Here is a 25,986-nt window from a genome sequence, read left to right as displayed (position 1 = left end):
GGGAGAAAAAAAATATGACCATGCTGTGACGACAGGAAACCCAGATGAGGAGAGGGAGGAAGTGAGGCTGAGTCCGCCCACCCTCTCAGCCTCAGAGGTTCAACCCTTCCCTGGTGGCTTCTTAGAAGCTTCCTCCCGCAGCCCACCCTAAAATGGTTTCTGTGAAACAAAGGAGAACCTGAAGGCCAAATTGGTTCAGGCATTCATCTGTTTGTTGTGGATGGTTCTGGAGCGATTGGGGGTGATGATTTTTGTCTAGAGAAGAAGAGTGCTTCTCAGTCGAGGTGGAACCTCAGGATGACCTGTGTATCGACTCAAGCATCCCTGTTCTTAGACCCACTGGAATTTCCCATCCAGGTGAACTGTGAGCGGAGTGAAACACGAGAAATAATGTCAAGAAAAAAAGTTTAGGGCTGAGACTTAGTCAGGTCTCTCTGAAGTTACTCTGTTTTCTGCCCCACAGCACCTCCAGGTGGCTCCAGTCTCTAGGCTCCACTTAGATTGGGCACCATTTTCAGACTTCTCTGTCTCAAAAGCGGATCATCCTTACGTGAGGATATTTTCAGGGGCAGTCCCTAGAGCATAATCCGAGGGGCACCCGTAAAAATGATTTGCTTAGTAGAGGGAGCACCAGATTCAGAGCCCAAAGATCTAGGTTTCAGTTCCAGGTTCATCTCTACTAGCCATGAACGCATCTCAACTTCTGGGTCTCAGTTTATTAATAGTAATGTCTAATAATAATCCTATTAGTTAGTGTTATATCCCCCATTTATCGACGAGAAAACACAACTAATAAGACTATTCGACTAAGAAATGGTAATGCTTAGACTCAAATCCAAGGTTACGGAGAAGGTTGTTTAGGAAACACCGTGGCCAGGAGATGTTGAAATATGTGTTACCAATTGTCACTCTGATGGATATGCAAACATGAACACTCTTAGGAAGAAAGGAGGACAGTGTAACCTGGGTCCTGAAGGGAGGAGGCAAACACTGAGGCTGGGCTCTGGACTTTCACCCTTTCCCAGTGACAATGAGTCCCAGTAGGAAAAAAAGCAAACAGTAAACTCTGGGTAACAGTGAGTCCCAGAGCCAGAAGTGAGTCTCCAGCTGGCTGGGCTCTGGATTTTCATCCCTTCCCAGTAGCAATGAGTTTCCGAGTTTTGCAACTTTTTTCCTGACTGCCCAAACCCGCACATTCTGCTGAAGTCTCCAGTGACTAATTCACCCTCGTTGTAACCTATAAAACACAGCCCCCTTCTGTAACGGGTGGCCATTTTCTACCCCCATTTTCTGCCCCTCTGATACCTGACTCTGTGGATTAATCAACAGCCTCTCTGAATCCGTTGAAGTCTGCTCCCATCTCCGTTTCTTGGGCTTACCCATTCTGCTGCAACTACTGGAATTCTCTTAGATTGAAAAGGCCAAGGGATTTAGCAACAACTCAAGTGCGGGACTGACCAGTTGTGAAACTTAGGACCAATCACCCAGTGCCAATTTCTTCATCTGATAAATGAACAGTCAGATGACACTCTCCCCACGCTTGACTTGGAAGACTTCCTCTGACTCTTGTCTTTCAGATTGTGAAGTAATCTACAGTGAGGGCTGGTTCCTGGGGAAAAACTGAGATAAACAAAGTTGAAAAGGTTCTTGACTGCAGAGCTTGACAGTCCTTGGTATTCTGCAAGCAGGAATATAATAAATGGTTGGTCTGTATGTGTGCAACTCAGTCTCTTAGTTAAGCTCCGCATACATGTACTCAATGTCTCCGAGGCACTTTAAATCCAGTGTCCGAATGCAGTTCATTAAAATCAGCCCCTACCCTCCAGCCTGCTCCTACCCGAGGGGCTACCACCTCAGAGAAGCCCAACTAGCCTTTCAGTTGCCCAAGCCAGAAAACAGGTATCTTTTTAAGTCACTCTGTCTCTCGCCATCTTCTATCAACCATCAAGTTCTATGAATTATGTCTTTGACTAATTATTTCTTGGAGCGGGCCCCTTTCTCTCCAAACCCACAGACATCACAGTGGCCTTCATCTGTCACCTGGGTTACAGGGTCCCAGCCGCCTTTGAGACAGGGTGGGTATTTTCTCGCTCTGCCCCTAGGAGACGAGGCTTCTAGAAGTAAATTTAATTGTGTCCTTCACCAGCTTCAAACTCTTAGCTATCCATGTGGCACATGCCAGTCATCCTAGGAGCTTGGGAAGCTGAGGCAGGAGGATCACAAGTTCAAAGCCAGCCTCAGAACCTTAGGGAGACCCCGTCTCAAAACCAAAAATAAAAAGGGCTAAGGATGTGGCTCAGTGGTGAAGATCCACTGGGTTCAGTCCCTGGTACCAAAACAACAACAAAAAGAAAAAAATTCTCCCAGTTGGCTATTCCTTTCCCATCTTACCCCAAGTCCTGCCACACTGGATAACACTGGACCCTCATTCCTTTGTGTTGCTTGAACCAATCAGCCTCGTACTTCTCCTTCTCCATCTCACCCTTTCTTCCTGCCTATTTCTTTCTGGCTACAAAATATCCTCTCACCTCTTCACCCAAATAATCCCTATTCATCCACCTTAGTTCTTCTGGAAAACCCTCCAGAGAGGACCAGGCACTCCTGCCTGCTACACGTCCACATTGCCCACCCTTCATTGTTCAGTTGTCCATTTCCCTGCTAGGTCTTGTGTTGCTGGGCCTCTTGAATGCTCTTGATCATCACTGTAACTTTCACTAACCAGCACTGTGTCTGGCTCATAGGAGATGCTCTAAAATATTTGGATATCTCCAAGAGATAGAAGTTAGGGTCCAGAGATTTGAGCAGGAGAAGACAGAGGGAGAAAGACAAGTGGAAGGGGCACCCTATGAAGGGGAACTTGTTGTTGAAGGGGCATTTTAGGAATATCAAGAAGAATATCTTTTTAAAATTTTTTTATTTGTTCTACTTAGTTGTACATGACAGCAGAATGCATTTCAATTCTGAAATGAGGGCAACATTTCAATTCTCTGGATTTATAGTATAAACACGCACCATTCGGGCAATCATACATGTACCTAGGGTAATGATGTCCATCTCATTTCACCGTCTTTCCTATCCACATAACTGCTCCCCACTCTCCCCTTTGCCCAATCCAAAGTTTCTCCATTCTTCCCATGCCCCCCACATCCACTTAGAGAGAACGTTCAGCCTTTAGTTTTTTGGGATTGGCTTAATTTGCTTAGCATAATATTCTCCAACTCTATCCATTTACCTGCAAATGCCATAATTTTATTCTCTTTTCATGCTGAGTAATATTCCATTGTGTATAAATACCACAGTCTCTTTATCCATGCATCTATTGATGGACATCTAGGTTGGTTCCACAGTTTAGCTATTGTGAATTCAGCTGCCATAAACTCTGGTGTGGCTATGCCACTCTAGTATGCTGATTTTAAGTCCCTTGGGTATATGCCGAGGAGTGGGATAGCTAGTCAAGTGGGATAGATAATCAAATGGTGGTTCCATTCCAAGTTTTCTAAGGAATCTCCACACTGCCTTCCAAAATAGTTGCACCAATTGGTAGTCCCACCAGCAACGTATGAGTGTACCTTTTCCCTCACGTCCTCTCCAACACTTATAATTGCTTATATTATTGATAACTGCCATTTTGACTGGAGTGAGATGAAATCTCAGAGTAGCTTTGATTTGCATTTCTGTAATTACTAAAGATGTTGAACATTTTTTCATATATCTGTTGATCGCTTGTGTATCTTCTTCTAAGAAGTGTCTGTTCAGTTCCTTAGCCCATTTATTGATTGGGTTGTTTGATTTTGGTGTTAAGTTTTTTGAGTTTTTTATATATCCTGAAGTTTAGTGCTCTATCTGATGGACGTGTGGTAAAAATTTGCTCCCATACTATAGGCTCTCTCTTCACCTCAATGATTGTCTCTTTTGCTGAGAAGAAGCTTTTTAGTTTGAATCCATCACATTTATTGATTCTTGATTTTATTTCTTGCACTTTAGGATTCAGATAAGAGTTGCTTATAGTAAAAATGGATGAACATTTTAACAGAGAGATTTTCCTTTGATGTGCCTCTCTTCTTCACCCAATGGGGCTGGATGACCAGAGGTGGCCTGGAGTTGGGGGTGGGGTGGAAAACTATAAACCCACTAAGTCCTAATTTATGAGATTTGATTGACAGCTGATGTTATTCTCACCATCAGTGTTTACAATCTGTTTGGAGGAATAAGAACAATTCCCTGAAGACCTTAAAAGAACATACTACAGGGATTCTGCCACATCGGATGTTCATAGCAGCACAATTCACAATAGCTAGACTGTGGAACCAACCCAGACGCCCTTCAATAGATCAATGGATTAAAAAATGTGGCATTTATACACCATGGAGTATTACACAGCACTAAAAACTGACAAAATCATGGAATTTGCAGGGAAATGGATGGCACTAGAGCAGATTATGCTTAGTGAAGCTAGCCAATCCCTAAAAAACAAATACCAAATGTCTTCTTTGATATAATGAAAGCAACTAAGAACAGAGCAGGGAGGAAGAGCAGGAAGAAAAGTTTAACATTAAACAGAGACATGAGGTGGGAGGGAAAGGAAGAGAAAAGGGAAATTGCATGGAAATGGAGGGAGACCCTCATTGCTATACAAAATTACATATAAGAGGTTGTGAGGGGAATGGGAAAATAAACAAGGAGAGAAATGAATTACAGTAGATGGGGTAGAGAGAGAAGATGTGAGGGAAGGGGGGGGGATAGTACAGGATAGGAAAGGTAGCAGAATACAACAGTTACTAATAGGGCATTATGTAAAATTGTGGATGTGTAACCGACGTGATTCTGCAATCTGCATTTGGGGTAAAAATTGGGAGTTCATAACCTACTTCAATCTAATGTATGAAATATGATATGTCAAGAGCTTTGTAATGTTGTGAACAACCAATAAAAAATAAATAAAAAAGAAAAATAGTCAGTATGAAAATATGAGAACACAGATAGATCTCCCAAGCTTATTTTAGCAAGTCACACAGGCAAGGAAAGATCCTAAAATTTAGAAGACATAGGTACCTGTGAGAATTGCAAGACTAGAAGCTTCAAACAGGAAAATAAATTCAATTTATAGCACATTGGATTTTGCTTAAGGATCCTAAAAAGTTAAAGTTCTGAAGAGAATACAATAGAACATCATTTTTTAAAAGGAAAACTTTGCATATAAATTTGATTGCTATATTGTTACATCTTATACAACATAAGTTTTAAAAATTCTAATATTTCATCTTTACATCATCTGAATATGTCCATAATTTTTTTAAAAAAAAATCATATTGAGAAATAAATTAAAATCTGGGTTTCAGAAATTGTGTATATATTGTCAAAACCCCTTAACATCCATTAGGACTAAATCAAGTGGGTATAATGTATCACAGATATTATTACATAAAAAGTGTGGCCGTATGCATCTGGGACAATAGTGCCAGCAGAAGGCCACTGCAAATACAAGCTTGCTTCCATGTCACATTGGATCAAGTCCCAAAGGCAAGACAGTCGCTTGTTAGTTTTTATAGTCATAATTTAAAAAAAAAATAACCTACAGAAGAGAAACACTGAATTATGGAATCTCAGAACTAGGAATATGATGTACTGGAAATAACAGAGGGTTGGACACCTAGAAGGCATTCACAAAAATACTTTGAGAAAGACTTTTAGCATCCTTGAGCCTTCGTTTCTTCATCTGTACTTGGTTCATGAAGATATTTCTACTTTACAGACAAAATGAGGACCAAATGAAGATATATGTGGAAAAGTTTTGCAAAGTTCAAAATATAGTATGACGTTAGTTATTTTTCCTCAGTATATTCCTTGGAAAACAACTGGCCTGTCTTCCTGATTTTTCCATTTTTGGAGCTTGAGACCTAAAGTGGTTAAGAGATTGGCCCCTGATCTCAGCTATGCAGGAGATAAGCAGGTATCACAACCCTCCACTCACTCAGTGTTTAGGAGCACAGGCAGAACCCCAAAAGATGCACAAGAAGTGATCCTCCTGTGCCTTGGACTCTGAATTTCAGCATGAAAGTTATGACCCCCTCTTATGAAGGTCCGGTCTTTTTTGACCTCAAGTGAGTGTATATTGTAAGAAACCACCAAGCCTGAATGACAGTGCAGCCCAGGTGGGATGGAGTTTCATGCTTTCTTGCCTAAACTCAATGAAAGTAGTGGCAGGCCTTTCAGAAAACAGCTAGTCCCCGTGATAACAGCAGTGGCTCTATGATCTCTCCCCACCAACACCACCACCATTCAGCAGTGACTGTACATCTATATCTCCGCACATTGATCACCAAAGGACTTCACGGCACTGGGACAATAATCGGGGATCTTCAAGTAGCATTCTCTTTCCTTGTCCTTAGAAGGGATCTGACTGTCTGTGGATGAAAAGAAGCTTCTTTTGCAGGCCAACCCATGCCTAAGCCTTAAAGCCCACTTTAGGTGCTAATTGAGGGTATTCAGTGCCTGCAAAGACAGGCATCCTTGACAAACGAGGTCAAGTCACTGGCAAATGTTGCCTTGAAACTCAACTTGTATAAGATAGGTCAATCAAAGAATTCAGAAATCTTAAAAATTGCAGTCCTGATTTCATACTTTGGCTATTGTGAATAATGCTGCACCAAACAAGGGAGTGCAGGTATCTCTTTAGAATGTTGATTTCATTTCCTTTGGGTATACACCCAGAGGTGGAATAGCTAGATCATATGTTCAATCTAATTTTAGTTTCTTGAGAAACCCCCCCTCCACACTGCTTTCCATAATGGCTGTAGTAATTTACATTTACTCCGACATGTTTAAGAGTTCCTCTTTCTCTGCATCCTCTCTAAAATTTATTTGTTTTTTTTTTTTTAAACAGTCATTCTAACTAAAGTGAGATAATATTTCATTATGGCTTTGATTTGCATTTCCCTGATGATTAGTGATATTGAACATTTTTTCATATGCCTGTTTGCCATTTGAATATCTTATGTTGAGAAATGTCTATTCAGATCCTTTGACCACTTTTAAAATCAGATTTAAAAAAAAAAACATTTTGGAGTTCCCTACATGTCTTGCATATCAACCCCTTGTCAGATAGTTTGCAAACATTTTCTCCCAGTCTACAGGTTATCTCTTAGCTCTGTTGATTGTTTCCTTTGCTGTGCAGAATCTTCTCACTTTGTTATATTTCTATTTGCCTATTTTTAAATTTTGTTGCCTATGTTTTGGGGTCTTATCCTCCCCAAAAGCATCACAGCCTATACCAATATCTTGAAGTGTTTCCCCTCTATTTTCTTTAGTAGTTGCATAGTCTACATTTAGGTGTTTGATCCATTTTGAATTGGTTTTTGTATATGGTTTATTTCTCTGAATATGGATATCTAGTTTTTCCAACACCATTTATTGAAAAGATTGTCCTTTTTTTCCAATCAACTCATTGCTGATGGAGATTTTCTGATCTTCATCTGAATGGATGAATGGATAAATAATGATACATACACATTATGGCATTATTCACTCATAAAAGGATAATTAAATCCTACCATTTGCAGCAACGTGGATGATGGTGCTGGGGACATGATGTGATGTGAAATAAGCCAAGCACAGAAAGGCAAGGATTGCATCTTTTCAGTCATATGTGGAAATTTTAAAAGTTGATCTCACAGAAGAAAAGAGTAGAATAGTGACTATCGGAGGCTAAGGAGGGTTGGTGGAATAGAGACAAGTTGCATACTGGGTCCCAAAACACAGATAGGACAGAAAAGTTCTAGTGTTGTACAGCAGAGTAGGGTGACTATAGTTTACGAGGATCTCTTTTATATTTTGCAAAGAATAGAACGGAGGTGCTTGTGAGCTTCCAACACAAAGCATGGTAAGTGTTTAAGGAGACAGAAATGCTAACTACCCTTGTTTGATAATGTGTATCCATGTATCTAATTATCACTCTATGCCCTGTAAATGTATATGATTATTATATGTTAATTAAAAGTAAGTTTTTAAAATGACAGTGTGGCAGCTAAGACACAGCACCATCTACAGAGGGTGGCCATCCCAGCCAGCCTTCTCCAAATACTCTCTCCTAGCCTTCTAGCATTCTCTTTCCTTGTCGTTAGAAGGAATCTGTCTTTGGATGAAAAGAAGCTTCTTTTGCAGGCCAACCCATGCCTGAGCGGAGTACACCTCCTGTCCTTGACCTTACATGGTATAAATTAAACCACATACGAATCCCATGTTTTGTATATATTTTTTTCCAGCAAAGAAATAGGAAAGCAATAAAGAAAGAAAGGTCTGGGGAAAACATATGTGTGTGTACAAACGTATGTATACACACACACACATACACACTGAAGAGCAGAAGTCTTTATTCAAATACAGTTTTAAATGGAAGAGTGATAAATAAGACGGATACAATCAGAACTGCTTAGGAAACACAGGGATGGGGCTCAGGGACTGCTTACCCTTCTTCATTTTGGGGTGCCTTCTTAGACACCTTTTGCACAACTCTAAGGATCGAAACTCACAGCCACAGAAACTCACATCTCCTATCCTTAGCCAGATAAGGATAGAAACCACAGAATTGTGGGTTCTTTTGCTAGGATTTGGGGTTTCTTTCCAGTTATGGAGCCAAGGACGTGGCTCATTTAGTCCTACGGTCCTCAGTGACTTCGGAGGACCTCCCAGCTTCATGTCTCATCTTCATGCTCCTGTGGAAATAGAAAGCCAGTTCTAACCCAGTGCCATCCCTTCCCTATTTGAAAGCCTGGGAGTTGTGGCTTCCTGCAGAAGGAATAATGGGGAAATATTTCTCCCAGATGACGGTGGTTTGCTGACCACAAAACCTCTGAGGCTTTGTGACCTGATTCCAGGCCGTGGCCTTGTAGGAAGTACACCGTGAGGTTCAGGGTTCATGGGGGCATGAAAGGATGTGATTCACTGCTGTTATGGTGTGTATATGAGGTGTAGCCCAAAAGCTCCTATGAATCCAGGAATATTCAAAGGTGAAATGATTGAATTGTGAGAGCTTACCCTAATTAGTCCATCCTGGTTTGAACGACGGGGTGGTAACTGCGGGCAGAGCATGGCTGGAGGAGGGTCACTCAAGATGTGCCCTGAAAGGCTGTTTTTTTTTTCTGCAGCCCCTTCCTTCTCTCTCTTTCTCTCCCCTTCTCTCTCCCTCTCTTTCCTTGCTGCTAAGAGGAGAGCAGCTTCCTTCCTCCTCTGCATCCTTACCCCATGATGTGCTGCCTAGCCACCCTGAGCCCTGAGGAATGCAACTGCCCATCTATGAACTAGGACCTCTGAAACTGTGAGCCCCCAGATAAGTGTTTCCTCCTCGGAGTTTTCCTTGTCAGATATTTCAGTCACAGCCATGCAAAAGCTGACTAAAACAACTGCACGTTTTCCTTCCAAGTGTCTCAAAAAGGTGATCCTAGAGGCAGCTGTGGTCTACACAAAAGGACCTCCTTGTGTGTCCCTGAGCTGAAAGCCAGTCGGGTTCGATTTCACTCTAAGAAAATCTCAACAATACTCTCCCCCCGTTTCCAAGAGGTACAAGAAGAGGATGTAAAGCCCGAGTATGTTTTCAGACAGTATCATAAGTGCTGCTTCCCAGCAAGGGTTTTGACTAGCTTCCATGAAGGCTGAACATGATCTCTTTGTGTGACTCAAAAGAAGAGAGAAGTTTAGTTGAGGGATAATCCTGTCCTCTGCAGCAGGGGAACCTAATTTGCAGAAACCAGACAACAGGGCAGACAGCTGACTTCGGCTTTTCTACTCTGAAGTCAGTTCAGCTCTCTGGAATTCAAGATCTAAGAGCGAACTCCTGCCACCCACCTTCTGCCTTTCTGAACAATCATCAGGAAGTGAGCACAGAGAGCCTGGCAGAAGCCCAGCAAGAGGAGATGGCACTCAGTCAACAAGAAGCGCTAACTTCCAATTGAGTTAGCCACTGTGGTGACAGGAGACGGTGCTGCCATGATCCATTTTCTCATCTGTCATTTCTCTATTTTCCCACTTCGAAGTCCTAGAGTGGAAAGGATTCGATGATACTTTTCCTCGGGCCAAATCTACTCCAGAAAAAGGGGATCTTTTTTTTTTCTTTATTTAAAATTAGATATTTTATGAATTTTTTAAAAAAAACAGATTTTTTTTTCTCTTTCTTAAAATTTATTTTAGTTAGGTCTATACGACAGAAAATGCATTTTGATTTATTGTACACCACTGCAGCACCACTTTGCATTTCTCTGGTTGTCCAAGAGGTAGCATCACATCCTAAGTGCAGTCTTGCATGTATGTACCTGGGGTAATGATGCAAATTTATCTTTTAGAGTAGGTTTTAGGTTTGCAGCAAAATTGAACAGAAAGTACAGAGTTCCCACATATCCCCCTTCTCCTACACACACACACAACCTTCCCGTTATCAAGATCCCACACCTGAGTGAGGCAATTGCTAAGACCAGTGAACCCTGCAGTGGTATAAACTTATCAGCCAATGTTCAAGCAGGGTCGACCCTTATTATTGTACATTCTGTGGACTTGGAAAAAAAATGTATAATGACACATGTTCACTCTCATTATATCTTATAGAGTAGTCTCACTGCCCTAAAATTTCTCTGTGCTCTGCTTATTCATCCCTATGCCCACTAACGCATGGTAACGATTGTTTTATGGTCTCCACAGTTTTTCCTTTTCCAGAATGTCATATAGTTTGAACTCATAGAGTGTGGAACCGTTTCAGCTTGACTGCTTTTTCTTAGTGATTTGTTTTTAAGGGTTCTTTCTGGGTTTTTTTTTTTCATGGCTTGATAATTCATTTCTTTTTAGCTCTAAATAATATTCCCTTGTCTGGATAACCACAGTTTATCCATTCACCTACTGAAGGACATCTTGTTTGCTTTCGAGATTTGACAACTATGAATAATGTATAAATATTTGTGTACATTTTTAATAGACATGGTTTTAGCGAATTTGGATAAATACCAAACAACACGTTTGCTAAATCATATTGTAAAAGTGTGTTTGGTTTTGTGAGAAACTGCAAGACTACCTTTAAAAGTGGATGTACTCTCTTACATTCTCTTCGGCAGTGAATTAGAATTCCTGTGGTTCTGCTTCCTCACCAGCATTTACTACTGTTAAGTGTTTTGGATTCTGGCCATTCTAATGGGTACATAGTAGTCATTATTTTCAATTTTGAATCACAAGTGTACTTTTATATTTGTAATTTTATACTAGTTAATTAATATTGGACTTCCTCCAAGATTGTGAGTTCCATGAAAACAAAGAATTCCTCTGTTCTTGCCTATCATTTTATAATTTATGTCCATCCAGCACAGTGCCTTGGACAGAGCAGCCTTCATATATTTGAATGAATGGAGCACCTTACCAGTTCATTTTGAGTATGAACTTTTGTAAAAAAAGAGAAATAAAGAAGAGAAAGCTATGACTACTGGAGATGATGAAGCAGAGTCCGATCTGCTTAGACCATTCACCCAAGAAATGTCCCAACTCAGCAGTGTCCACAGCCATCCTCGGAGGTATCTGGCCGTTTGATATAGCTCTGCACCATCCTTTCTGCATCATCTGAGTGAACCAGATTTCTTTCTCAAACACTTCTTCAGAGCTTCATGGATGTCTCTATTCCTCAGGCTGTAGATGACGGGGTTGGACATGGGCGTCAGGATGGTGTAAAGCAGAGAGAACCCCTTGCGCAAGAGTTGGGAAGAGTTGGCTGAGGGTACGAGGTAGGTGGCGATCAGTGTCCCATAAAACACCGTGACCACCATGATGTGGGAAGAGCAGGTGGAGAAGGCCTTCCTCCGGCCTATGCCCGATGGGATTCTTAGGATCGAGGCAAGGATGCAGGAGTAGGAGGCTGTGATGAGGAGAAATGGGACCAGAGTCACTGCAGAAGAGGTGGCGAAGGCAACGGTCTCAGTCAGTGAGGCGTCCACGCAGGAGAGATGGACCAGAGGGGTGAAGTCGCAAAAGAAGTGATCGATTTCATTAGGTCCACAGAAGGTGAGTCTGCACAGCAGGACCAGGGTGATTGATGTGAGAAGGAAGCAGGAGAGCCAGGAACCAGCAGCCAACCTGAGGCAGAGGGGGCCAGTCATGAGGAGGGGGTAGCGGAGAGGTTGGCAGATGGCCAGGTAGCGGTCATAGGACATCACTGCAAGCAAGAGGCACTCGGTGGCAGCCAGAGATCCAAAGAAGTAGAACTGTGCCAGGCAGCCAGCCACAGAGATGGTCTTCTGTTGGGCTAGGATAATCAGCAACATCTTGGGGACGATGTTGGAGGTGTACCAGATCTCCAGAAAGGACAAGTTCGCCAGGAAGAAGTACATGGGGGTGTGGAGGGGGTGGTTGAACAAGACTAGCAGGACAATGAGGGTGTTTCCAGAAAGAGTTAAGATGTAGAAAACTAAAAACATCACAAAGAGGGAAATATTTAGGTGTAGGATGGAAGAGAATCCTCGGAGCACAAATTCTACTATCACCGTCTGGTTTTCCCAAGATGGGATCACCATACCTCGGCCTCCCTAGGAGCAGAACACCCAGCAGTGAAACACACAGAACATGGAAGGTTCTTTCTTAGCTTACACAGAGAACGTGGACAAGGAATGGGTTTTATTCCCCGTCCAGGTTTTTATTCAAGTGAAGAGAGAGACCATCTTTTTGTTTCAAGAACCTAAAATGAGAAATGACAGAATCTGGAGTAAGAATCTGTGAGTTCAAGGCCCTCTTCTTCCCCTCTGTTGTATCCTCATCTCATCCCCTTAGAAGAGGATGGAGGACAAAGAAAAGGAGGGAGAATCACCCACTGATGTCCATCCTGAGTGTGTCCTGTGGTGGTCCAGGGAGTTCCAGAAAGGGAGGAAGATCTAAATGGAGGTGAGACAGAGAGGAAGATGAGGAGAATATCCAGAGGGTTTGCAAACTCTCCAAGAGAGAATCTCGAGAGTCAAAGACCCAAGGCACTATTGACCTTTAGGGAAAATCAATGCTTGCCAAATCAATTTAATTTTCCTCTCCTTTAAGCCTCTTGATGGGTTGGGAGGGAAGTTTCTGACTTCTGTCTTGGTTTCCATGGCACTATCAAAAGAAAGTCCTGCTAGTGTGAGGCTTGAGACTCTCTTGATGCTAAGGTCAGTGTAGATACAGGTGTGACCCAGGGCAGAAATGCTTTCTCTCATCTTTCATTTGCTTCTTTTTTGTGGTACTGGAGATTGAACCCAGGGCCACTCTACCACTGAGTTACATCGGGAGCACCACCCCCTATTTTTTATTTTGAGACAGGGTCTTGCTAGGTTGCCCAGCCCCCTTGAACTTGTGATCCTCCTGCTGGGTCTCCTCAGTAGCTGGGATTACAGATATGCACCACCAAGCCTGGATCTCACCATTTTAAACAGACAGAATCAGCCTCATTAAAAAGACCTTAAGGCTGCAGCAAATGGGAAACAAAGATTCAGAACCAGGTGGCCTAAAGCAGCATTTGCACCCAACCATGCTAGCCTTGGATTCTTTTTGAATGAGTTAAGAAAGACCAGTTCTCCTCTTCAGTCCCATCCTGGTGAAAGCTCAGGGAAGATAAAAGAATTTGCCTCCAAAATACTGCTGTAGCCACAGGTAGGGTCTGAGTCTGATCCACTTTATTATTCTTAACCTCCTAGGACTATATTGGTACCTCCTTATGGAGGGACAAGATGGCTGAGGGAAGTAAAGTGAGATGAGAAAACCTAAATATAGGCACAAAAAGTCATGCATGAGTGTAACAAAGAGGTATTTACCATGAGTAGTCAGAGAGCCCTAAATAAATCAGGTATTCTGCTTTATGAGTCATACTTTGAACCCATTACTTTACCTTCTTTGAGGCAAAGCTTGTTATCTGTAAAATGGGATGCAGGTTTGGATAAGAACATACCAATGTGCCTAACATCTACAAAAATTATATAAATGAAGAGTTTGGGATGTCACTAAGTATTCAGGGCTGTAGAAATTACTTAATTTACCATGGAATTGCCCTTACTTTGAAGGTAATATTAATACCAAATATCAATATCCTTTGCCCATGGAATTGTGTGAGTATTTAAGCTGTTCCTGACACCTTTTATCACACTGACAGCATTTTGACAATACACTGATCCCATTTTAAAACTGATCCAGGCTGGGCATGCCTAGGATCCCAGAGACTCAGGAGGCTGAGGGAGGAGGATTGAGAGTTCAAAGCCAGCCTCAGCAAATTAGCGAGGCTCTAAGCAACTTAACAAGAATTTGTCTCCAAATAAGAATATAAAGACAGGCTGGGAATATGGCACTGATCAAGTGTCCTAGGGACCATGCTGTGGAGTACTAGTTCCAGCTTTCTAAGTGATTTATAGAACTAGCCTAGAATTTGTCCTACTGGCGGTCCAGGTGCCCAGCGGATACCCAGCAACAGTGATTCCAGCCCTGACTCATTGAGGGGTGCACAGAGAAGGTGCAAAGTGAAGACTTCTCTCTACTCCCTGAGAAGCACAAATAATGATCAGAGAACTCAGAGAAAGGGCTCCAGTTATGACAGTTCAACCAGATGCTTCAATGCTGCTGCTGCTGCTGCTGCTGTTAATAAGGATGCAATGATTGCCCTTTCATAGTACTGTTCTAAGTTCCAAAAACACAGGACTCATATAATCGTTATGTGGTGAGTACTCTTGTAATGCTCACTTTATAGATGCAGGCACACTTTACATGGAGGCACAGAGACCTTAAATGCTCATCAGCTAGAAAATAACAGAGATGAGATTTAGATTCACTGTGGATCTCATGCATCTCTTGGGGCCTGACTACAAAGACTAGTTTGCATCATCTCACAGAAGCAGGAAGGAAAAAATTCATCCCAATCTTATCTGCTACTTTTATATTCTTTACAATCTTCTCTCTCTCTTTTTTTTTTTTTTGGTATTGGGGTGCTTTCCCACTGAGTCACTTCCTATCCTATTTATTTATCTATCTGTTTGTTTGTTTGCTTGTTTGTTTGTTTTTTGAGGCAGGGTCTTGCTAAGTTGCTGAGGCTGGCCTGGAACTTGTAATCCTTCTGCCTCAGCCTCTCAAATTGCTGGGATTACAGGCGTGTAACACCACGTCCAGCTTTCTTCCTGACATTCTTGGAAATCAAGTTAATCTATCATGTTAGACATTATAAGAACTCTTTTGGGGAATGTGCACAGGGAATTGGTCCTTCCTCTTCACTAGGCAATTTCACTGCTGCTGAAGTCTTGGTCACCCCTTGGCTGCAGCACAGAGAGCCACTACAGAGGAAGGAAAGTCAGGTGCAAAGTGAGAGACTTGACCGGAGAGACCATGAAGCCTAATGAAGAGCACAGTTTCTAAAGCTAAACAGGCTGGATTCAAATCCCTACTCAACCACAGAGAAGCCTGGGCAAGAGCAAGCTTGCCAACCCTTTAAAGGAAGAGATACTGTGTTCTCTCTGGGTATCTAGGTAGACATGGCTCTCACAGGCAACAGTAGAGAGTTCGGTAATTCTGGCCTCCCTGCCTCAGCAAACAGCCACTATCTTTTCCCTATCTCTTTATAGACGTGAGGAAATCATAAAAGGGTATCACTGAAGAGCTAGAGGATGGCTTCTGCCAACCATCTCCTGTGTTAACTGTGTTCACATAATGCTGCTTCACTCAAGAGCCGCAAACCCAGCAGATTACACAATATGTCTGTAAATCATGTTGGCCCAGGGTGTGGAGAACAGAGAAAGTGCTCAGGGTGTGGTGGTGCTTTTTCCTTCCTTTACTCTCCTCATTTTTCTCTCCCTCTCCTCTCTTCTTCTTCTCTTTCTCCTTCACTCCTTCCTTCCCTCCCAATTTTGCACAGTACGGTTAGTGCTGTCAACAGGTAGATAGGCTGTCTTGAGAAGGCAGCTGCTTCCCTTCGCTGGAGATGTTCAACAAGGACAGTGTGTGAAGATAATTAGAGGAGACCAACCAAAGCACTGGGGGGTTATTTGGATGGACGATATTTAACATTCCTTCCAAACCTGAAATTTTTTTTTTTCCTAATTGGGAAGCATTTCCTTCCTCCAGAACTCACACCGAAAACAAGTTTGTAGGAAAGAGAAGGAGTGGAACACAAAGCAAGGTAAAAGCACACATACTCGGTTAACTATCACAGGTGTGTTTCTTCCACCACCACCACCACAACAACAAATCAGAAGAGGTTGTGGGGTGGCTTGGGAGCTATCTGAATGGGATTCATTCATTCGCCCAACTGAATTAAGGCTCAAAGAACAACTAATCGACTCAGCCACCAACCAGACCATGAGGACAGTGGCTGGTCGATTTAGAGAAATGATTGGTTAAACAAATAAACCCGCATTTTGATTCTACCACTAAACTGGCAGTTAATTTAGTATATTAGGGAATCGTACCCCACCCTCTTCTTGCAAGAAACAGTCTCAGAATAGGAAAAACAGAAGTGAATACCAGCAGAATAGGTTAGTGTTGCCTACCAGTGCCTTGAAGGGATCCACCCCTATTTCAGAGAACTCAGCCACAAAAGAAAGCTACATCATGTCTCCCTCCCTGGAATTCACAGACCTGGGCTAGACATCTGAAATCTTGCTTTAATGCAAAAATACACCTACCTGCTCACTTGACCAAAATGGAGTATGGATCACCTCTCTCTGTTAACCTCAGAGGCCATCTCTCAATCTCCTTCCTCTATGTAAATTTGAGTCCCTCTGTGGGCAAGGCCACCACCTCCCCTGATACTGGTGCTCATGGGCATTTCCCAAATGACTCTGCTGGGAAATTGCTGTTTATCGTGCAAATTGTACGAAGCCAAGGTAAATTCGCCTTAGAGGACTCTCTATTTTTCCCTTGCTTTCTGTAAAGTTTCTACTTTGACGATGATATGACCTTGATAAGAAGCTTTACTTGAAAATGCATGATTATGTTATGGGTTTTGTGTGTGTGTGTGTATGTGTGTGTGTGTGTGTGTGTGTGTGTGGCACTGGGGATTGAACCCTGGGAAACTCTACCAAGGAGCTATACCCACATCCCTTTTATTGTTATTTTGAGAAAGGTTCTCTCCCAGGTTGGCCTTGAACATGCCCGCCATCTGCCTCAGTCTTCAGAGTACCTGGGATTACAAGTGTGCATTATTGTTCCCAGAATGATAATGTTATGCTTTAGTGGAATAGATCAAATTAATATTTTGAAGAAAGTATTCAATTTGTTTCTGACTTCTGGAAGAAAAATCACTGTGTGTTTCCTCACTGGGGTAGGTCTGGTAGGGAACTGAAACAATTATCTATAGTAGTAAATGTTTATTGTCAAGACCATCAATTAGGATTCTAAATAACTTGTGTCCTCCTGTGTTCTCATTGATTAAAAATAGTAACTGAGGCTAATCCTATTCTAGGAAATGTAAGTTTGTAAGAACTTCAGGTAATTAATCCAAGTTTTTATTTACTCCCAGTCTTTAACACATAAGAGAGACATTTGTTCAAAGTAAGACGTTAGTTCTCCAAAAAGCGTAACAGATGAAACTATGATAAAATCATCAACCAATGGAACCTGCCTCATTTGTTCCTTAGACCTGAAGTATTTCTCTATCACATAGTACCCAGACTTCGTGCAGTCTTGTCCTTATTGACACCCATTTATGAAATATCCATACATGCCATACATGTAACTCTTCGCAAGCTTCACAGCCATCTGACATATTGCCCATTTGACAAATGAGAAACCCAGCCTCTGGTATGAAGTGACTTATTCATTTTCCCAGGCAGGAGAATTTGAGGCAGCTGGGACTGACTGAAAAACTGCATGACGACAGAACTTGACTGTGGAGTCGCTTCTCTGTACTCACCTTCTACCTCGGTGGGCACTGAGCTCAATTACAGGAATGAGCAAATACATGAACCAATGCGTAACTTCAAATCAATGCATGAATCCCACCGTCGGGAACATCCACAAGAATGGAGTCCTAACTAGAATAAGATATACTCCATGCTTGTAGAATTATATATAAAATGGATTCTACTGTCATGTATAACCGAACAGAACCAATTTTAAAAAGAATAAGTACAGAATAAATATCGAACAGAATAAGAAACCAATGTTCTTTCCACTTTAGCAAACATCTTCCTCCAACCACCACAATGGTTCCGTTACTGTGTCAAGTTAAAGGAGGGGCCCTGGAACCTGAATTGAGGCTGAAAAATTGCAGAAGTGGTTAGTGATGGTAGATTTTTTTTTAAATTGAACGTTGTACTTAAAAAAAAAAAAAGGTCAAAGACCACTAATAAAATTAAAATAGCAACTATTATTTTATTTATACAAAATCATTTCAGAGAAGCTTTCTTCAGTACTTATTTTATTTAGTTATTTTGCAGAAAGTTTATTTTGCAATTTCTAAGAGATCATTTTCTACTCTTCAAAAGAAAAGGAATTTATTTGGGGGAAATCAAGCCACTAATACAGATTTATTCAGTAATACAAACCTCAAATATATTCTACAGCTGATACAGATTCAAGAAAACGCTTCAGATTCTCAACCCATGTAGCACAGGACAAGAAGCAATTAGAATTCTGATATTTTGACTTCAAGGAAGATTTATATTGTAATTTCTATATGCTGTAACTTCAAACATTCTGAAAGGAAAATAAAGAGGCTAAATAAAACATTTTTTAACTGGGTGTTTTACCATTGAGTCAGATCTAGAATGTATTACTTTTAGATATGCAAATAATAAAAAACTTCCATTGTACAAAATTTAAGATATATATATTTAAGGTATATATATCACACCATCTACAAGTTGACAGACCATGAATCCTCAGTGCTCATGGTTGCTTAGTTAGCCTGGCCCCTCAAAGTTAACACCAAAGACTTCATCAGGGATTCAACTAATATTAACTTTAATTCACAGTAAAGTGGGGAGCTAGGGAAAAACAGAGGTAACTTTGGATTAGGCAGAGGGGATTGACAGGAGGGGAGGAGGTCTGAGGGTAGGAAGAATAGTAGAATGAATCAGTCATTATTACCCTATGGGCATATATGATTCCACAACTGGTGTGATTATACATCCTGTACAACAAAAAGAATGAGAAGTCACACTCCATTTTTGTATGATGTGTCAAAGTGCATTCTACTGTCATGTATAACTAATTAGAACAAATTTTATATCTTGAGGTAATTTTAGATTCACCTGCAGTTGTAAAAGAAAAAGTAATACAGAGAGATTCTGGTATCCTTTCCCCAGCTTCCTCCCAATGAACATATCTTAAAAAATTTATGGCACAACATCACAACTCTGATGTTGTCATTGATGCAATCCAAATAAAAATTATTTACATCACCACAAAAATCCCTGCTTCCTTTAAAGCCATTCCACAACTCTCTCACCTCCATCCTTCTTAAATTTCTAGCAACCACTAGCCTGTTTAAAAATACTATAATTTTCCCCATTTCTAGAATTTCAAAACTGTCTCATATATGGAATTGTACAAGTACCTAATCTTTATTATTATTATTATTATTATTATTAGTTGTTGTTGTTGTTGTTGTTGTTCTAATTAGTTATACATGACAGCAGAATGATTTTGGCTAATTGTACACAAATGAAGCACAACTTATCATTTCTCTGGTTGTATGGAATCACACCATTCATGCAATCATACATGTACATAGGGTACATCTTTCCCACCCCAATACCCCTACCCCTCCCCTCACTACCCTCTACTAAATCCAAATTTCCTCCATTCTTCCCTCCACCCCTCCCCATTATGCATCAGCATTCACATATCAGAGAAAACATTTGGCCTTTGGGTTTTGGGGATTGGCTTATTTTGCTTAGCATGATATTCTCCAACTCCATCCATTTACCTGAAAACAAAATGCCATAATTTCATTCTTCTTTAAGGTTGATTAGTATTCCATTGTGTATATATTCCAAAGTTCTTTATCCATTCATCTATTGACGGGCATCTAGGTTGGTTCCAGAGTTCAGCTATTGTGAATTGAGCTGCTATAAACATTGATGTGGGGCTGGGAATGTAGCTCAGGCGGTAGCGCACTAGTCTGGCATGCGTGTGGCCCGGGTTCGATCCTCAGCACCACATACCAACAAAGATGTTGTGTCCACCGAGAACTAAAAAATAAATATTAAAAATTCTCTCTCTCTCTCTCTCTCCTCTCTCACTCTCTCTATGCTGATAGTACAGTGATGCAGCCACATCAATGTTTTTTTGAAGTCCTTTGGGTATAGATCAAGGAGTGGGACAGCTGGTTCAAATGGTGATTTCATTCCAAGTTTTCTATGGAATTTTCATACTGCTTTCCAGAGTGGTTGTACCAATTTGCAGTCCCACCAACAATGTATGAGTGTTTCTTTTCTTCCAATTCCTCACCAATACTTATTGTTGCTTGTATTCTTGATAATTGCCATTCTGACTGGAGTGAGATGGAATCTTAGTTTTTTTTAAATTAAATTGAATATTTTTACACAAATGGAGCAATACGTTTTATTTCTCTGGTTGTACATGACGTAGAGTTACACCATTTGTGTAATCATACCCATACATAGGGGTAATAATGTCCATATCATTCTACCATCTCCCATCCACACCCTCCCGCTCCACTCCTCTCCCTTCCCTCCCTCCCCTCTGCTCAATCCTAAATTCCTCCCTTCTTCCCTTGCCCCCCCCCTCCCATTATGGACCAGAATCCACTTACCAGAGAAAACATTTGGCCTTTGGTTTGGGGGATTGGCTTGCTTTGCTTAGCATGATATTCTCCAATTCCATCCGTTTACCTGTAAATGCCCTAACTTTATTCTTCTTTAAGGCTGAGTAGCATTCCATTGAGTATATATACCACAGTTTTTGTATCCATTCATCTATTGGAGGGCATCTAGGCTGTTTCCACATTTAGCTATTGTGAATCTAGCTGCTATGAACATTGATGTGGATGCATCACTGTAATCACTGATTTTAAATCCTTTGGGTTTAGACCTAGGAGTGGGCTGACTGGGTCAAATGATGGTTCTATTCCTAGTTTTCTGAGGAATCTCCATACTGCTTTCCATAGTGAGTGCACCATTTTGCAGTGTATGAGTGTACTTTTCTCCTCACACTTGCCAACACTTATTATTGTTTGTATTCTTGATAATTGCCATTCTGACTGGAGTGGGATAAAATCTTAGAGTAGTTTTGATTTGCATGTCTCTAGTTGCTAGGGATGTTAAACATTTTTTCATAAATTTGTTTGTCAATTGTAAATCTTCTGTGAAGTGTCTCCTCATTTCCTTAGCCTATTTAATTGATTGGGTTATTTGTTTTTTGTTTGGTTTGGGGTTTTTTTTGTTTTGGTTTTTGGTGTTACTTTTTTTAATTGTTTATGTGTCCTAGAGATTAGTGCTCTATCTGACGTGAGTGTGGTAAAAAGTTTCCTCCCATTCTGTAGGCTCTCTCTTCACGTTATTGATTGTTTCCTTTGTTGTAAAGAAGATTTTTAGTTTAAATCCATCCCCCATAAATTGATGTTTGATATTATTTCTTGTGCTTTAGGAGTCTTGTTAAAGAAGTCAGGTCCAAAGCAACATGAAGAAGATTTGGGTCTATTTTTCCTTCTATTAGGCTCAGGGTCTTTGGTCTAATTCCTAGGTCCTTGATCTGCTTTGAGTTGAATTTTGTGCATGGTGATAGATGGAGATCTAACTTCATTTTTCTGCACATGGATTTGTTAAAGAGGCGATCTTTTCTCCAATGTATGTTTTTAGCACCTTTGTCTAGTATGAGATAACTGTATTTATGTGGTTTTGTCTCTTTGTTTTCTGTTATGTACCATTGGTTTACATGTCTATTTTGGTGCCAGTACCACGCCATTTTTGTTACTATTGCCCTGTAGTATGGTATAAGGTCTGGTATTTGATGGCACCAATTTCACTCTTCTTGGTAAGGATTGCTTTGGTTATTTTCCCAAATGAATTTCATGATGGCCATTTCTATTTCTATGAGGACTGTTGATGGAGTTTTAATAGGAATTACATTAAATCTGTATAATGCTTTTGGTAGTACGCCATTTTGACAATATTAATTCTTCCTATCCAAGATCTTTTCATCTTCTAAGGTCTTCTTCAATTCCTTTCTTTAGTGTTCTGTAGTTTTCATTGTAGAGGTCTTTTACCTCTTTTGTTAGATTGATTCCTGTTTTAGTCAGCTTTTTTGTGCTGTGACTAAAATACCCAACCAGCACAACTGAACAATAAGAAAAGTTTATTTGGGAGCTCACAGTTTCAGAGGTCAACAGACAGCTCCATTCTTCTGGGATCAAGGTGAGGTGGAATATCATGGCTGGAGAGTGTGACGGGGGAGCAGCAGGTCATATCATGGTGATCAGAAAGCTGAGAGAGAGACTCCACTCTTCAGAAACAGATATATACCCCAAATCATGCCCCAATTAGTTATCACTGAGTTACTCCCTATCAGGGGATTAATTCACTGATTGGGTTAAGACTCTCGCAGCCCAATTATTTTTTTTCTCTGAACCATTTTGCATTGTCTAATATGTGAGCTTTCAGGAGGCACCTCACATCCAAACCATAATAGTTTCCAAGTATTTTTTTAGGCTATTGTGAATGGGGTAGTTTTTCTAATTTCTCTTTCAGCAGATTCATCACTGATGTGTAGAAAGGCATTTGATCTATGGGTACTGATTTTATATTCTGCTACTTGGCTGAATTCATTTATTAGTTCTAGATATTTTCTGGTGGAATTTTTTGGATGCTCTAAATATAGAATTGTGTCATGGACAAATAGTGGGGTAGATTGACTTTTTCTTTTCTACTCATATCCCTTCAATTTCTTTTGTCTGTCTAATCCATCTGGTTAGAGTTTCAAGGACTGTGTTGAATAGAAGTGGTGAAAGAGGAAATCCCTGTCTTGCTACAGTTTTAAGAGGGAATGGTTTCAATTTTTCTCCATTTAGAATGATGTTGGCTTTGGGCTTAGCATAGATAACTTTTACAATGTTGAGGTATGTTCCACTATCCCTAGTTTATCTAGTGTTTTGAACATGAAGAGGTGCTATATTTTGTCAAAAGCTTTTTCTGCATCTATTGAGACGATCATATGATTCTTATCTTTAAGTCTATTGATGTGATGAATTATGTTTATTGATTTTTATATGCTGAACCAGCCTTGCATCCCTGGAAAGAACTCCACTTGATCATGGTGCATTATCTTTTTAATATGTTTTTTGTATGTGATTTGCCAGTATTTTATTGAAACTTTTTGCATCTATGTTCATCAGGGATATTGGTCTGAAGTTTTCTTTCCTTGATGGGTCTTTGTCTGGTTTTGGTATCAAGGTGATATAGCCTCATAGAATGAGTTTGGAAGGGTTCCCTCCTATATTATTTCATAGAAAAATTTAAGGAGTATTGGCATTAGTTCTTCTTTGAAGGTCTTGTAGAACTTGGCTGAGATTCCATTTGGTCCTGGGTTTTTCTTGGTTGTTAGGCTATTGATGGCATCTTCTATTTCATTGCTTGAAATTGATCTGTTTAAATTGTGTATGTTCTCCTGATTCACTTTGGGTAGATCATAGGTCTCTAGAAATTTGTTGGTGTCTTCCAGATTTTCTATTTTATTGGAGTATAAATTTTCAAAATAGCTTATAGTTATCTTCTGTATTTCAATAGTGTCCATCGTGAGTTTCTTTTTTATCATGAATTTTAGTAATTTGAGTTTTCTCTCTTTCTCTTCATTAGTGTAGCTAAGGATTTACCAATTTTATTTATTTTTTTAAAGAACCAACTTTTCATTTTGTCAATTGTTTGAATTGTTTCCTTTGTTTTAGTTTCACTGATTTCAGCTCTGATTTTAATTATTTCAGGTCTTCTCCTGCTTTTGGGGTTGATTTGTTCTTCTCTTTCTAGGGATTTGAGATTTAATATTAGGTCATTTATTTGTTTTCTTTTTAATTCTTTTTAATGAATGAGCTTCATGAAGTGAACTTTCCTCTTAGCACTGTCTTTATAGTGTCACAGATATTTTTATATGTTGTATCTGTGTTCTCTTTTACTTCTAAGAATTTGTTTTTTATCTACTCCCTGATTTCCTCTACTATCCATTAATTGTTCAATAGTTTATTATTTGTTCTCCAGATGTTTGAATAGCTTCTATTTTTTATTTTATTGTTAATTTCTAATTTTATTTCCCTAGACATTAGTGCTCTATCTGATGTGCATGTGGTAAAAATTTGCTCCCAGGATGTAGGTTCTCCGTTCACTTCACAGATTGTATCTTTTGCTGAGAAGAAACGTTTTAGTTTGATTCCATCCCATTTATTGATTCTTGGTTTTAATTCTTGCGCTATAGGAGTCTTATTAAGAAAGTTGGGGCCTAATCCCACATGATGAAGATTAGGGCCTACTTTTTCTTCTATTAGATGCATAGTCTCTGGTTTCATTCCTAGGTCCTTGATCCATTTTGAGTTAAGTTTTGTGCATGGTGAGAGATAGGGGTTTAATTTCATTTTCTTGCATATGGATTTCCAGTTTTCCTAGACCATTTGTTGAAGATGCTGTCTTTTCTCCAGTGCATATTTTTGGCACCTTTGTCTAATATAAGAAAATTGTACTTTTGTGGGTTAGTCTTTGTGTCCTCTATTATGTACCATTGGTCTACCAGCCTGTTTTGGTTACCAATACCATGCTGTTTTGTTATTATTGCTCTGTAGTATAGTTTAAGGTCTGGTATAGTGATACCACCTGTTTCACTCTTCCTGCTTAGGATTGCTTTAGCTATTCTGGGTCTTTTATTTATCCAGATGAATTTCATGCTTGCTTTTTCTATTTCTATGAGGAATGCCATTGGGATTTTGACTGGAATTGCATTAAATCTGTATAGTGCTTTTGGTAGTATGGTCATTTTTTTTTTAATTTTTTTTTTTTACTTTATTGTTGGTCGTTCAAAACATTACACAGTTCTTAATACATCATCTTTCACAGTTTGATTCAAGTGGGTTATGAACTCCCAACTTTACCCCGTATACAAATTGCTGTATCACATCAGTTACCCTTCCATTGATTGACATATTGCCTTTCTAGTATCTGATGTATTCTGCTGTCTGTCCTATTCTTTACTATCCTCCCTCCCCTCCCCTCCCCTCCCCTCCCCTTTTCTCATCCCTGTTTAATGTAAATCTTCTTCTCAAGCTCTTCGTCCTTACCCTGTCCTTGTTTACTCCCCTTATATCAAGGGGGTCATTTGGTATTTGTTTTTTAACGATTGACTAGCTTCACTTAGCATAAACTGCTCTAATGCCATCCATTTCCCTCCAAATTCTGTGATTTTGTCGTTCCTTAATGCAGAGTAATATTCCATTGTGTATAAATGCCACATTTTTTATCCATTCATCTATTGAAGGGCATCTAGGCTGATTCCATAATCTTGCTATAGTGAATTGTGCTGCTATGAACATCGTTGTAGCAGTGTCTCTGTAACATGCTCTTATTAGGTCTTTAGGGAATAGACCGAGAAGGGGAATAGCTGGGTCGAATGGTGGTTCCATGGTCATTTTGATAATATTAATTCTGCCTATCTAAGAGCAAGGCAGATCCATCTTCTAAGGTCTTCTTTTCATTTCTCTCTTTAGGGTTCTGTAGTTTTCATTGTATAGATCTTTCACTTCTTTTGTTAAGTTGATTCCCAAGTATCTTTTTTATTTTTATTTTTTGAGGCTACTATGAATGAGGTAGTTTTCCTCATTTCCTTCTCAGAGGATTTGTTACAGAAATGCCTTTGATTTATGGGTGTTGATTTTTTATCCTGCTACTTTGCTGAATTCATTTACTAGTTCTAGAAGTTTTCTGATGAATTTTTTTGTGTCTTCTAGTTATAGAATCATATCATCAGCATATAGAGCTAATTTAAGTTCTTCTTTTCCCATACAATCCCTTTAATTTCTTTCATCTG

At 40.1% G+C, this 25,986-nt stretch overlaps 1 protein-coding gene across 1 annotated transcript; it reads right to left on the bottom strand.

Annotated features, from left to right (window-relative positions):
• Positions 1–11,585: 11,585 nt before the first annotated feature.
• On the bottom strand, positions 11,586–12,596 carry LOC101971655 (olfactory receptor 11A1). Its single transcript, XM_005338139.2, has one exon. It carries the CDS (start codon positions 12,534–12,536, stop codon positions 11,586–11,588), a length of 951 nt encoding a protein of 316 aa, XP_005338196.2. The 5' UTR covers positions 12,537–12,596.
• Positions 12,597–25,986: the final 13,390 nt, after the last annotated feature.

The sequence above is a fragment of the Ictidomys tridecemlineatus genome, chromosome 11 (assembly GCF_052094955.1).
Source record: "Ictidomys tridecemlineatus isolate mIctTri1 chromosome 11, mIctTri1.hap1, whole genome shotgun sequence".
NCBI lineage: Eukaryota > Metazoa > Chordata > Mammalia > Rodentia > Sciuridae > Ictidomys > Ictidomys tridecemlineatus.
The sequence above is the reverse complement of the archived record's forward strand: the minus strand, read 5'-3'. Positions and strand labels throughout refer to the sequence as shown.